Source organism: Ictidomys tridecemlineatus, chromosome 7 (assembly GCF_052094955.1).
Source record: "Ictidomys tridecemlineatus isolate mIctTri1 chromosome 7, mIctTri1.hap1, whole genome shotgun sequence".
Taxonomy (NCBI): Eukaryota; Metazoa; Chordata; class Mammalia; order Rodentia; family Sciuridae; genus Ictidomys; species Ictidomys tridecemlineatus.
The window spans coordinates 6,934,319-6,949,759 of NC_135483.1; the positions used below are offsets into that span (position 1 = coordinate 6,934,319).

Sequence of the window (15,441 nt, forward strand, 5' to 3'; positions counted from 1 at the left end):
CACCTGACTCATTTAGAGAGAGGACAGCGGCAATGTACCTCCCAGATAACACGCTTTCCTAACTCTTTCAACCTCTGGGTCAACCCTCAAGTAGAAACCAGTAGTCAGGCTGGAGTGTAGCTCACTGGTTCTGTGCTTATGTAGCATGCACAAGACCCAGGTTCAATCCTCAGCACCCCAAATAGCCCCCCAAAATAAAACAAAAAACTAATAGGTAAACATTGTATAAATTGAAGCAAAAAGGTCAGATAGCTTGCCCCAAATTACAGTCAGTAAATGTTAAAGTTGGGGTCTGAAACCATGTCTGTGGAGTCTTAACCATTGTGGCTAAAAATACGTCTCCAGATGCTAATAATATACCTCTATATGGAAGAAAAATATCTTTGAACTTGTAACTGTTCATGTGCACTGCAATGGTACTGTGACACCTTGGAGTATAAAACAGCAAAATGGAAATTTGAAGAATATGAACATGAGTGGAGACTCTCCACTTCTCTGTACCCAGCAGGTCACTTGCCTACTCTGGGTGGATGTGCCCAGCCTAGGGAGCACTCTGCTATGCCGGAGGGCCAGAAGTGGGCTCATTCAACCCAGTCCTATCTAAGAGAAAATAGCAGTCATATCTGTCATTGAAAACTTTCTACTAGCCACATTTTAAAAACAGTAAAAATAAATGGGTAAAATTAATTTTAATGAATACATGTGTTTAATGATACATCTATCTTTTTCTTCACATGAAGTCTCTAGAATCTGGTGTGCTTTATACTTGCTACACATTGTATCTGGGCCATATGCTGGGTGCCCCACATTCATGCTACTGGAACCCATGCAGGGCCAACATCTGCTCAGTGCTGACCTATAGCAGACCATGTCAGGTGACTCCACAACAGCCTTGCCTCTAAAAGGTAGGACCAACTAGGAAGTCCTCAACTACACCCATAACATAGGAGGCACTTTCACATTTTGAACAAGAAGAATTATTAAAGTATGAGACCAATTTTATAGACAATGAGTGTCAAAATCAAGACTACAGATATCAAGTGTTACAGGGTATTACATGGTATTAACTACCACTTAACCCCCAGGACCGCATACTCCTTAGAGCAGGGGCAGGAAATGTTACCTGTTGAAAGGATCTAATATAAAGTGGGAAAAACAAAGCTCTTAGTTTCACTAGTTTAACTTTAACATGCAGTGTGAATGAAATTCTATGTTTGATTAAGACAGTCCACGTCTGATAAGGCCAAACTTCCAGTTTGGGTTAAAGCATAATGCCTAAAAGATTTAAAAGCATCATAAAATACTAGGTTCTTTAGTACCATATGAGGGAAATACAAGTAGGAATTAGCTGCAGCAACTGAAATCAAAACTATGGTGAGGGGGAAAGGAGGCGAAGGAAAAGAGCACTCAGGAGAACGCTGGGGCAGATTTGCACCCCTGCTCGGCCTCATGAGTTTTTATAAGCAACATGACCTCTCTTAACTTAATGACACGGAATGACAAGTTCAGACTGAAGAGAGAGACAATTTACAGAAGTCCATAAATAGTGCCAGTCACAAAGTAAACACCCCATGACTAAAGATGACAGTGGTGCTGAATTCCTTGTTAGTGCCCACTCAAAAATACTAGGGATAATTTGCGAGGCATTTACACAGGTGATGTACATTGAAATGAGGTCCTTAGGGGTGGATTCTAACCCAATTCCACTCTCTCTCTTTTTTTTTTTTTGAGATTAGAGTCTGTCTTGCCCAGGTGGGTCTTAACCCTCTTTCCTGTCTCAGTCTCAGTCTCAGTCTCTCCAGCAGTTGGGACTACAGATGTGAGCCACCACCCCCAGTTTCTGACTGGAGTCCTTGTAGGAGAACATGTGGATAATAGACATAGATGCTAGGAGTGCACACAAAGAGGAACGACAACGTGAGGACACAGGGCAAAGGCAACTGTGCGTAAGCCAAGGAGAAAATCTCCAAAGAAACATACCTACCAACACTTTGGTTTTGGACCTCTCAGCTCAAGAACCATGGGAAAATAAATCTCTGTTATTGAAGCCACCCAGACTTAGCACGGTTTGTTACAGCAACACTAGCAAGCTAATAATACTACAGGAAGCCACTTCTTCACCCAGCTCCATAATGCGGGTACTTGCCTTCAGTTATCACACAGTTGTCTGGATCAAGCCGAGAGCACTACACAGAAGAGTTGTGTGCTGTGTGCTCACGGCCCGACAGACCTACTTCAGAGCTGCTCCTTTGCTTATAAGCAAATGATTTCAAGGAGATTATGCAACTTAAAAAAAGAGCAATGTCTATTGTACACATTACTTGGATTAATGAGCGAACAGAGTGCCCCGCCAACAGTGGTCTCTGTGCTGCTCATGCATGCAATGACCACATGATTTCCTCTCCTTCAGGTAGGACAAGCTGCAGGCCTGAAAAGATCGGTCTAAAACGGCAGATGAGATATCATGCAGGAGACTTCTTCTAGTGAGTCTTTTCTGATACTTAAAGGTCTTATAATTTATAATGCACACGCTTCTTCACTGGTCTTAGCTCCTAGGCTCACATCTGCCAGTCCAAGCTCTACAATGTCAGCTAGTTAATTTATCTTAATTCAAATCTAAGCACATCATTTGCTTGCATGTAACTCTTCAGGGCCTCTTATGACAGCCTTGAGTAGGGCACACTTCCCCTCTGGCCTCCTCTCACTCTCCCCACTCCTCCTGGGCCTCACATGCTCTAGGGAACATGCCCCCTTTTCCTTCCATGCACGCACACTTTGGTCATAATGAAATGACGAGTACTTCCCACAAACGACATTTCATTCCATGTCTCTATGCTGCCTAGACTTGCTCTGTGGAACTCGCTTCTGTGTTTGTCATTTGGGAACTTCTACTTATCCTTCCACCTTCTCAGAGACATGCCCCCAAATTCCAAATCAGAATTCAGCATTGTCTTTTAATGGAAATACTAAATTTCTCCTCAGAACTTAAGTACTGATTACCATACTATATTGCATTTAAATATTTGTACTTGTTTCCTACTAGCCAGTGAGCTTTTCAAGGATAAGGTCTCTGTCTTAATCTTTACACTCCAATCATCAAACACATGCCTAACACAAAATGCACATTCAACAAATACTGACTGACTGAATGACCAAAGGAATGGGAATGGATGCTTATAATTAACCATATTACCATATTATCACAGATTAAGTGAAAAGACCACGAGCTTTATAGGTCCGGTTTCCATTTGAGATTAGTTATTTACTTCCCTGAGCCCCGGTTCCTCATGTGCATTAATTCTTGCTATTGCCATTTGGATTAAGCAAAACACTTCACATTCTATGCTTGAGAACAGGCCCCGAGTAAACATGGCTCTGTCTTGTTCTCTGTTCGCTCACTGTTAACACTGTGGCGTCTCTCCTGGACAGATCACAGCACTCAACAGGGCAAATGCTATAACCCTGGTTCTTTATGTCAAATATCAAAACACAAAAGACCACCGCGAGGAACTATACTCCTGCCCTGCACATGCACTTCATTAAATGCTGCCCCTCAGCTTTCAGCTTCTCAACCACAGCTGACCCTTGTTACTGCACAGGACAGGACTGGAGCTCATGGGGGTCAAACTGAAATCAAATAAAGCACCAACACAGCGTCTGGAATTCAACCAGGTCCTTAAACCACACATACAGTTCAACCAATGACATGCACTTGAACCTGAAAGTCAGTGCACTGAATGCTAGAGGGACATGGGGACAGGCTAATGGAGAGCCTGGCAATATGCAAGGAAGGAGGCACAATTAGGAAGGGGCTCTTGGAAGCCACAGAAAGTTAGTTACCTCTTCTCAGCTTTAGTCACAAGTCCTGGAACCCCTCTGTCATTCAGCTTCCTTGTCTACAGGTGTGAATATGCCTTACAGAACCACGGTCAGGAGTGCCATGTGCATGTGAACTAGACTGCATCCTTTATGAAATTTAACAGTACCAGAAATGCACTATGCACATAGCATAGTTATGAAGGAGAATACTTGTTTTGCCAGGATATTTAGACAAAAATTAAAATACTTGTGAATACTTATTATTAAACAAAATATTATTATTAAACAAAATCTGAGGATGACTTTACAAGAGTACAAATCTCTGAGTTAAAAGATCTGACTTAGAATTTCATCTTTGCACTCACTGTGTGATTTTTAGCAAATGACCTAATTTAGTACTCCTTTCCTCCTCTATACAATGGGAGGGGCACCCCACCCTCTACAAAGGTGTTGGATACTCAGATACAATGCTGTAGGGAGTGTTTCCTCCAGTGCACATGATGTGCCAGCCAAGGGGTTGCCAGGCCCTGGGAGGGCTGCTAACCAGCACACTGCAGGGGGCAAATGTGATGCCAGACTTGCACCAGAAAGAGCAGCTGTTGGCCAAAGCCCGACTCGAGGCTGCAGCATTATCCTAAGTTACAGAGGAAATGCTTTGTTGGGCACAAAAACAAACAAACAAAACCTATAAATATCCCTGTCTGCTTGAGCATTACAGTGAACAAGAAAGAGAACCTGGGTGTTTCCAGCTTGAGTGCCATCATGTAAGTTCAAATGGGAATTTTTCATTCATCAAAATAACCACATGGTCCATGTTATTTATATTTTGTAATAACTGTAAACCAATATTTTGTTTTATGTATGACTATCTTTGCCCTCCTCTCAGAATTGTAAATTTGAAGTAAAAGGTTTCTAGGCATTTAGGAAAATGTTCTGCACAGAATAAACATTGGTTTCGCCTACCAATGAACACCAAGGGATGTCTCCAGGAGCCGCAACTACAAAACCTATTCTAATTCTGATGATACTTATTTCTGGGTAAATACTTCTTTATAAAAGAAATCAAAACATACTCACTTGGCACAAGGGGGAATTTGAAGTTGTTAGGAAACACGAGCATTGCTGCTAAGAAATTAAAAAGTTCTATGACTAGGAAACAAAATGTTAGGCACCTTCATCTTCAGGCACAAAGACAGGACATTTCTACATTTCCCACATTATTTCAGCCTTATGGCTGAAGAGTCACATCCTTTGAGGCTGTTCCTTCTCATCAGAATACACTGAACACTCAAGTCAAATTTTTATAATAAATAAATTTTATTTCCCAAGCAAGAATGCTTTCACAGAAAAGTAAATATGGGTAGGTCAACACATGCTAGTTGGTAAAATAGACAATGATTCTCTGATTATCAGAAATAAAAATAAAACACGGCAAGTCAAACCACCCTTACCAGCTGCCTGTGACACTGGCCCAGAGTACACCCAGATGGAGGGCACGTGTCTGTGGCACTGGTAGTGAGGACTGACTTACCTTTGAGCTGGTGCACTGTAGCTGTTATCATAAGAATCATAACTCTGCTCATCATATGCAGTGCTGTATCCATCATCATAGTCCTAAAACACAACAGAAGCACAAAGACATTCAAAGAACTTTCTGGAAAAAATCATTATGCTTTTAGTTCATTTTAGTTAAATCAGCTAATGCATGTCTAGTTTTACTGTAAAGAATAATATAGGAATGACTTCAGCACAGATGGTAGAGTAAGAAGCTCCAAAGTACCAAAGCAAAGAGTTAAAAAAAAAAGTCAGGATCACCACTTTCAGGATGATGAAAATTAATAATTAGACTGTATAGATTTAGGGAGCATTTCCTTTCTTTCTTTCTTTCTTTTTCTTTTCTTTTTTTTTTTTTTTAACAAACGGCTGAATGTTGTTGACAACAGCAGTGAGCTTTATGATGCTCTAACCTGTGCCCCACTTGGAGGAGCCTTGTATACCCACAGGCCGGAGTGGGAGCAGTATGGAGGCCATTGGAGGGTAAAACATGGAGCATGGCTGGAGCTCCTCCAAAGTGACACCCATAGAACTGTCCTTATGGGACCCAACTCAGAGCTCACGCTGGGCAAAAAAGCCTACCCCCTAGGGGTATCTGAAGCAAACAGTCAGAGGCAATTGTTTTTAGATGTCGGTTGTCTATGGCAGTGAAGAAGAAGTGGAAAAGCAGGCTAATCCAAAAACTTAAAAGGAAAAGAGGGGAATGAAATATCCACACAGACTTCAAAAAGCTCTGCAATAATCCCAAGAATCTAGAAGGCCACATCCACACCCAGGGAAGACCTGACAAAACCCAGAGGTCTCTCTCCTGACTGATGCTGAGATTCAGCACGAGCAGGAAATGAAGGCTGAGCCAGAGCCAGCTGTAGACTGAGTAGGGATAACTGGGTACAAGTGCCAATGGATATCCACAGGCCCTTGGCAAAAAAACAGGAAGTTTTTATGCATTTAATGAAATCTCCCTCCACTCAGCAGTTGTGCACTAAACTTCAGAGGCAATACATGATAAATAAAGATTTTACAAAATTGGTTTGGAGAAGGCATTAATAACAAAAATAATAAGAAACCCTGTAAGAACTTAATTTTAGAATTGATAAATTATATTGAACAGTTTTAAACAACAACAAAAACGAGATGTGAAGAAACATGAAAAAATAGTTTCTACAAAAAATTCAATAAAAATTGTCCCCCAAATGCTTGGACTGAAGTTATGAGAATTTAATGTAGCTATCTTAAATTGAGAAGATTTATCACCTGCAGCTATGCTTTGAAAAAGATACTGAAGGGAGTCCTTTGAGGAAAAGGCAAGGTCAGTCAGCAGCTTGCACTGACATGAAAAAACGAAGAATACTGGAAAGGGTAAATACTTAGGTAAACAGAAAAGAGAATATGAATGAATTTTTTATTATAATTCTTCTACCTTATTTAAAATACACCTGTATGAAGATATAACTGCATGACAGTACTAAAACAATTGTTGGAGAAAATGGAAGTGTACGGAAGCAAGCTTTCATGTAGTGTTAAAAATTAAGTTGGTACAAGCCTAAAATCTCCATCATTCTGTAAGTTCAGATGTAAATTATAATCCCCAATGCATGTTTAGGAAATAATCAGAAAACAAAAATTCAGAAAAGTAACAAGGAAAGTAAAGTGATGCAGTAAAAGAACAAAACAAATAAAAAACAAAACAATAACTAGCATAAAAGAAAGCAACAGGCTACAAAAAGAAGACACAGAACACAAAGAGCAAGATACAGATATAAATCCTATCTTATTGGTAACTGCAGCAAATATATCTATATCTATGTATGTATATATATGGTGTGAGTGTGTGTGTGTATATAAATATATATATATATATATATATATATGTGATTAAATTAGCTAAAAGGCACGTGGAAAAAATTATCCAACTACACATTGCCTACAAAAGGCATGTTTTGAATTCAAAGATAAAAACCGGCTGAAAGAAGGAGAGTGGAAGAAGATATACGATGGAAATATTAACTTCCCAAAAGAGCTTGAAGCTATAATACTAATATAATACTAAACATCAGACAGAACAGATATTAGGATTAAAAATTGTCACTAAATTTTCTAAATGATAGAAAAGTTTACCCATCAAGAAGATAAAACAATTATCACACATATGTAATAACATAAGAGTATTAAAATGCATTAGGTAAAACCTAGCAATTCTGAATAACAGAAACAATTACAGCTGATAGGCACCTACAGAACACTACACTCAATAAAGGCAGAATATGCATTCATCTCAATTGTACATGGAACATTCTTAAAGACAGACTACATTTTTCCCATTTTCAAAATTTATAATAAACTAAATTTGTAAAATACAAGGTAGTATTGGTAGAAACATACAGATAAGTAGAATAAAATTCATAATTTAAAATATATAATATAAAGTATATTTAAGCGTGCATACACTTTCCAGCAAAATGCCTGACATATATGAAGAGTCTGTAAAGGAGAGCTGATTTTATTATTCATTCCAGTGCAGTGTCACCCATGCAGACCTCTCCCCTGGATTTCTCTACAGGTCACAGATGAATATCTGCACCCACTGCTGCAAGGGTATCAGCCAAAAAACTAGATTTGAGGGATTACCTTACTTAGTTTCAAAATTTGAAAAAAAAATTAGCTGAGATACAATAATTGTATAGATTTTAGGATACAATGTAAATATTCAATATATGTTTGAGGAGATAGACATGCTAATTGTCCTGATTTGAACATCACACATATTCTCTTTAAGAAGCATTTATTAAATATTATTTGCTTTAGGAAAACATAAATATCTAAACAGAAAGTTAAACTGTAATCCTTCCAATTTTATAAAACAAATACTAATGCGAAGGGGTAGTGCTATCTTTGTAGGATTAAGACATAATTTATAACTGATGCCCATATGTTAAATATATTTTATAGCAAAATGTAAACATGAATTCTGACAAATTAATAAAATTAAAGAAAGTTGGCATCTCCTAACAAAAGGAACATTACTATTAAAAAAAAAAAAATGAAGTCCTCATGTAGCACCCTCACCAGTTTCTGGCAGTCAGACCCTGGATGGAAAGCGACTACACAGTCAGTGAATTCTCTGGCATGAGATGGGGTGGGACAGAGATAACAGACAACTAAAGAGAAAACTCTAATTCAACATGTCAAAGGTAAGCACTGAGGTGGGACACACCAGCCTGGCTGGGGGAAGAGGAACACGGGAAGAAAATTCCCTAGAAATGTCAATGCTAGAGTTTAATTCAAAGTACAGAAAGCAAAAGCCGCAGGGGAAGTCATTAAAGATTAAAGTTAAGCAGAGGGAACAGCCGGTATGAAACATGGTGGTACAGAGCAAACCCTTCTCAAACATGGAGGTACACAGCTTGTCATAGGTATGTGGTGAGACGCAAGTGGACGAGAGGAGGAGGAAGAGAAACCACAGACGATGCCATGAAGGACCGCTTAAAGAAGGCAGGTCTGGATTCTCAAGGACATAATTCACTTGTGTTTTAGAAATTTCTCTCAATGGTATGTGGGCCTGGAGCAGAAAGGGCATCTAGAAGGCAAACTTCCTCATTAGGTCACTGCATCTAGCATTCAGGCTGGCAAAGTGTGTAGATGATGGCTTCTTCAGTAATTTGTTGGTAGTTTGGAAATATGCTTATTAAAAGAAATAAGACTGTAAATGACTATGATTTCAAAAATTCATTAAAATACTAAGCACTACATGATTTTAACTCTACAGTTAAATCATTTATTATCTGCTCAATGAATCTGCTATAATGCTAATAATTTGTTTAAAATTTTGATTTAAGTCACTGACTTACTAGCTTCAGTATTTTATATTGAAAGTATTTTTTAATTTATTTACTTCAGTTTATTGATTACTTGTGAATTTGCTTTTTTTGTTTGTTTTTTAGTTGTAGTTGGACAAAGTACCCTTTTATTTCATTTTTATGTGGTGCTGAGGATCGAAACCAGCATCCCGGTACGTGCTAGGTGAGTGATCTACTGCTGAGCCACAGCCCTAGTCCCTGAAAGTATTTTTTATTAAAAGATCAATCTGCAGTTTTCACCGGATTTCTTTCATCATGATTTTGCAGTTGGATTGGCCATGGGGGGTGAATATTTTGCAATCCCTTCCATTATAACAAGTATTATTTGTTCAAAGGACAACACAGGAGAAATTTAGGGAAGCATTAAGAAGACTGTGAAAGGAGAAAAGGAACAAAAGCTAGCTGACTGCAAATAAATGTAAGTGTCTAGGCAGGGGATGGAGGAAGTTTTTCTTGACTTTCTACTGTTGTTATTGCAAGGCAGGAGATAGAGTCACTGGCCGAGAACAGGGCAAGACTAAGAGAAGTGTAGGAACCTGGCATTTACCTTATAGGAGCCAGGAGAAAAAGAGCAGATAGTTTGAGCACAGAGCAACAAGTTCAGACTTCACTGTGATAGAAGAGCTGGAGGGATGTTCAGAGGGGGAAGCACCAGATGGCCCATGTGCCCGCTGGGATGCCATGATGGTCCAAGGGAGAAGCTCTCAAGGACACTAATGAGCCTGATCATCCCAAATGAACCCAATGATTCGCCTTGGGCATGAAGAGGAAGGGATGGGTGTGAGAGATTTAGGAGGTAAAAAGTAGACTTTTGGGCTGGTTGGAAGGATAGTGGGGTGGTGAGGCAGCAAGAGCTGGTTCTGTGCTTACAGAAGGGCCTCGGTTGTGCCATGGATCCTGAGCAGTGCCTTGCTCAAGGGTTCAAGACACTGTTCCAGAAGTGCAGGGGACAGGTGGTGGCAAAAAAGGACTGCCTGCATCCTGACAGCAAGGCAGCTCTGTAGGCTTCTTCCAGAGGAACCTGAGTGGGCAGCTTACCATAACTGACATGCCCAGTTTCCTGTTTCCATTACGTGAGGGATGGCTAGAGCTCTGAAGAAGCAAAGAAAAAACAAATCCTCAAGACAGAGGAGGAGGACTGGGTGGAGAGGACACCGTGAAGACAGGCATGCAGTCTCACTATGCATGATCAGACACAACACACTGCCTCCTGGGAGGTGGGCCACAAGCCAGCCAGGTGCATACAGCACGGGAAGGCAAAACGTGTGTCAGGTCCATTGCTGGCATCATGCAGGTGCCACAGCCTGTCTGGGGGCACTAAGAAGCTATGACAGAACTGAAGGTTCTCATTTGCGCTTCATCCCTAAAAATCCACTGGCCAGACAGGGCAAGTACCTCAGGAAGCAGCACGTGAACTGAAGAGGCACAGGCCACTTGGCAAAAAGAAAGCTGAGGTGTATGACAGGTAGATTGGTCACCACATCATAACCAGGAGTTCTCCAAGAGAACATATAGAAATGGGAGAAGTGACTCTAGATTTCCAGTGTAAAGAAAATCTTTTAGCATACTGGAGCAGTGTCCACAGTGAAATGAAGTCAGTTCCCATGCCAGGCTCTGGCAGGCTTCTTGAAGAATAGATTCTAAACTTAGATGAGTTTTTGAACTAAATCTTTAACATCCCCTTCTATACTGTATTTTATTATTTCACTTGGTTATATGTTAAATTATAACAATACTCTATTTTTTAAAATTCCTCCATTAGCCATGGAAGAATCTAAAGAGGAATTTTTAAAATGTTATATAAATAAGAAAAAATCATCTCTTTGTTCCTGACTACCCAGGGCCCATGTCAGCTCTGCTGCCTACATGCCAGGACACACCACTTTGCACAAGCCCTGGACAGCTCTGAGTGCCTCGACCCACCTCTTTTGCACCTCTCTGCCCTCCCTCATAATCTTATTTCAGCCAACCAGAACTCAAGGTTGAATTAGTCCCCTTCTTTGTGCCCACCTAATAACTGGCAATGTGTATTCCATGGCACCTGCAGTTATTTTATGCATCGTTTCCATCTCACTACTCCAGGTCCTTAAGGGGGTAGGGACCAGACTGCGCTCTTCTGTCTGGCACACAGGAAGCACATAGTCATGTCTCTTGAATGAATGAAGAGAAAAACTAATTAACAACCCAATGGCAGGAGATAATTCTTGGAGATGATTGTGAAGTAAGGAACTACTACATAATAGCAGCACTTATTAAAATACTGTACATTTTGGTAAGGAGATCTCTCCTATGAAACATTAAATATCAATCTTACATTCTTTTCCCCGAGGAAAAAATTTTCCCTGCAGAACTCTGTGTTCTCTTTCTGAAAATTAACAACTTATTAAAAGTAGTGAATAACCAGATGTGGTGGAGCACGCCTATAATCCCAGCAGCTCAGGAAGCTGAGGCAGGAGGATCGCAAGTTCAAAGCCAGACTAAGGTAAAAGCAAGGAGCTAAGCAACTCAATGAGACCCTGTCTTTAAATAAAATACAAAATAGGGCTGGGGATGTGGCTCAGTGATTGAGTGCTCCTGAGTTCAGTCCCTGGTAACCCCCGCCCCCCAAAAAACTGAATAGCAAGATGTAGTGGCACACACCTGTAACCCCAGTGACCCAGAAGGCCAAGGTAGGATGATCACAAGTTGCTGACCAGCCTAGGCAAATAAGCAAGACCTGATTTCAAATTAAAAAATAAAAAAAAGAAAACTTTGCTGTAAAGTGCCCTGGGTTCCATCCCTAATACTACTCCTCTATGCTGCCACACACAAAATATAGAATACTCGTGCACCAGGAATTAGTACTATGGGTTCTCGCCTGATTACAAGGACCAAGCTTAAGAGGAAGCTACACATCTAAGTTTTCAGCTTAGAAATGATACTGAACTGGCAGTGGTAACCTGGACAGAGGGTGGATGCCATGCTACAGGAAGGGCAGACATATTCTAACCCACGCAGAGTCTTCAGGTGCCATCCCTGACAGTAAAACTGAAACCAGCCCATGACCAGAGAAATCTTGGATTGAAAAGAAGAGCTCTTCTGGGATGAAGGAAACAGCGTGACCTATTTAATTCTATTTTAGTCATAAGAAAAATCAAGCACAATAACTAAACCAAGGGAAAATCATTTTCATGTATTTTAAAGTCATATATAAAAATGTGATTTCAGTGTTGAATACTTTTAAAAAGAGGTAATCATGCTATGTGATATAAAACTTCACCTTAATTAGGGTAATAAGTGGTTATTTCAAAATGTAATAAGTTTTCATATACATTACACTGTTAAAAGCTTAGTTAAGTCTTATAAGTATTACTTTGAGTTTACAAAAAGCTAAAAAAGTCTTCAAAAATTTATTTTAGCTGGGGTTCTGTGTAATATCATCTTTGTCAATGTAGTATAAATTATGAATATCATTAGTGACTATAAACATATACACTAAGCTATTTTAATAATTAAAAAATCATCCATTAATGATTGATTCTAAGTAAGAACTCTTTCCCATGTCACTGTGATTTCTTACATGCCTATAATTTTGGATTGTTTAAAACTATGCATGAAATTATTTTGAGATCCATGTAGTTGTATTTCACTAGAGTAAATTTACATGTATTTTCTGAGTATCAGATAAATCAACAATTCTAGATTACCCCTCATCCCACACAGAACAGAGAGATGGAGCAGATGAGTGGCTTCCTCTGAGAGTATAGCATTTTGGGTTCCAACCCAAAGCCTAGGGGACATCAGCCACTTATACCAAACTTGCTGGACCTTAAAGGTCATTTTTCTTTTCCACTTTCCTGAGCTCTAAATTTCTTTCAAGACTATCTTCAGCTTCTCTGCTACCTTCTTTAGGAACTGAGAGACCCATAGCCACCTTTCTCAATTAGGGTTCAAAAGAGAAACAAGCCTGATGTCCAAAGGCAGCCCTGTGTATAAAATGAGAGTATCTGGTCTACCAGAATAATTCTTTTACTTACAAAGTGATCATTTTGTCAATCTTCTTATTCAAGCATAAAATAAGTCAGAAACAGGTATGAACGTGAAGCTCATAGCTTTAGAGATTTTCACCAAGTGAGCATGGCTGGTTACCACCAGGTGTGACTAACACCAGGATCAAGAATAGACCATTGACAGTCCCCATAGCACTTCTTGCTTCTTTCCTGTTAATATCTGCTTCCAAAAGTAAGCACTATGCTGCCAATAGCACTGGTGAGTTCTACTTGCCTTTCAGTTTCATGTAAATGGAACCACAGTAACCCACTGTTCTGTGGTCAGCTCTCTCTCATTCAACCTTGTTTGTGGGATCCATACATGCTATTACCTACAGAAACAACTGCTTTTTCCTCACTGCTTTAAAACTTGCTGTCTGTGATGTTTTACATCCCTTCTACCATTGAAAGACATTTTGCCCACCCCACGCTGATACAAGTGCCCCGACACGTGTGCAGCTCTGCGAGGCCCTGGGAAAGGGTGTGCTGGCCTGTAAGAGAGGGCGGCACACACTCACTCTGCCCAAGTGCTGTGTGAACTGTTTCCTTACACAGAGTAGGGAGAGCCTCCTGGGCTTTCCCCCAGCCAAATCCTCTCTTAATACAGATTAAAATCCTCTCTCCAGTACCAGCCCTTCTGTCAGGTGGGGTGTGAATAGTCCCTGATGTCATGCTTTCCACATGCTAACATCTGAGGACCAGTCAGGATTCTCCTTGAAAGACTGAGCTCCACTGGTAAACAAAATTAGATTTCTGGTTTTACTTTTTAAATAGTTTTGTTGCATTAGGAATCGAACCCAGGGTCTCACACATGCTAGGTAAGCAGTCTACCTCTGAGCCACACCCCAGCAAGCAGAATTAGATTGCTGAGCCAATGATAACTAAAATACTCCTTCATTACTTTTATGGGTCAGATACTATTCTAAGTGTTTTCCAAATGCCAATTCATTTAACTTCATAACAACCCCATGAGATAAGCACTGATGTTCCCGTTTGTAGTCTAGAAACTGAGGCACTGAACAGTTATGCAATTTGATTGAGGTTATACAGCAATTAAAGGCAGGGCAAAGACTTGAAAAGAGTCGGTGTGGCTCTCCAATCTGCCCGTTACCACCAGGAACAGCTTGTCTACATGGAGCAGACTTCGGCCTGTGCTGCAGTGACTTCCATGTCGTGCCAAGCCATGAAGACACACTGCTGGCCAGCGGGCCTTCCTCGCTACTGCACAACACAGTTAGGCGCCTGCATCTTACTGCTTCATTTTACTTTGTTCATTTTAAACCACGATAGTCCCTAAGGATCTTTTAGGAGTCCATGTCCTTTTATGTACCTCACACTCCAATCTACCTATAAATAAATAAATGTGTAAGGATAAAGATGATAATGTCTCATCAATAATTTACAACTACCAACAGTCTCCTGGTTGGCTGCAGTGCAGCAGAGCCTTCCATGGGTGTGTACCTGTGAGTGTCCACGGGGGACATCCCACCAGCCCTTTCTGCCTCAGTGCCACAGTCCTCTCACCTGCTGGGTTCAATGGCCCATGTTCTTTGGTCCCTCTAAGTATTCTTTGCAAATAACTCAATCACATGGGTTCTGATCTTGAAGGTTCAGTGGGTTCTGCCTCTGTATTGAGACATCTAACACTTGAGTTCTTCTTATACATTGGGCCCTGCAGATAAAAAGACATACCCTATACCATCAATGACTTAAAATCCAAGGGGAAACAATGAGACGAGGAGTAACTACATTGTCCTAAGACAAGGACTCTGAAGAAGACATGTACACCTGGATCCAGAAAATGGACCACCCACCTAAAATTGACAGGGGGCTCTTCAGAGGATCCAGAGGAAGGGGGAAGACCATGGCAGGAGACCACATATGTCACCACGTTAGCATAAGAATTATTTTGAGCTGAGGGCAAATGAGAACAAAAAGATCTTCCCATCTGGAAGTTAGACATGAGTCTACACGTGTCCCTCCTCATCAGCAGGGACAAAGGTCGACCACTAAAGACAACTCAGAGCCTTCTGAGCCTGAGATGGCACCAGAGGGATTCACATCGCTCTACTCCCACTGATTTGCCTTGCCCCAAGTTGCTGCTCTCAAGACTCAAAGTCCTTCTCTTTTGTCTGGTTGCTTCTTAAAAATGCACTGTTGCTTATTGAAGTGCTATATATAGG

The 15,441-nt window shown here is 40.4% G+C and overlaps 1 protein-coding gene across 8 annotated transcripts in view; it reads right to left on the reverse strand.

Moving 5' to 3' along the window:
* Positions 1-15,441, reverse strand: part of Khdrbs3 (KH RNA binding domain containing, signal transduction associated 3) — a 180,920-nt gene that overhangs the window by 53,342 nt on the left and 112,137 nt on the right. For all 8 annotated transcript variants that reach the window (XR_002483555.3, XR_013423765.1, XM_078016664.1 and 5 more), the window contains one exon: positions 5,351-5,433. Coding sequence is in view for 6 of the 8 variants with exons in the window: in XM_078016664.1 (XP_077872790.1) it covers positions 5,351-5,433 (83 nt within the window). In the remaining 2 variants the exon portion in view is untranslated. The remainder of the gene's footprint in view (positions 1-5,350; positions 5,434-15,441) is intronic.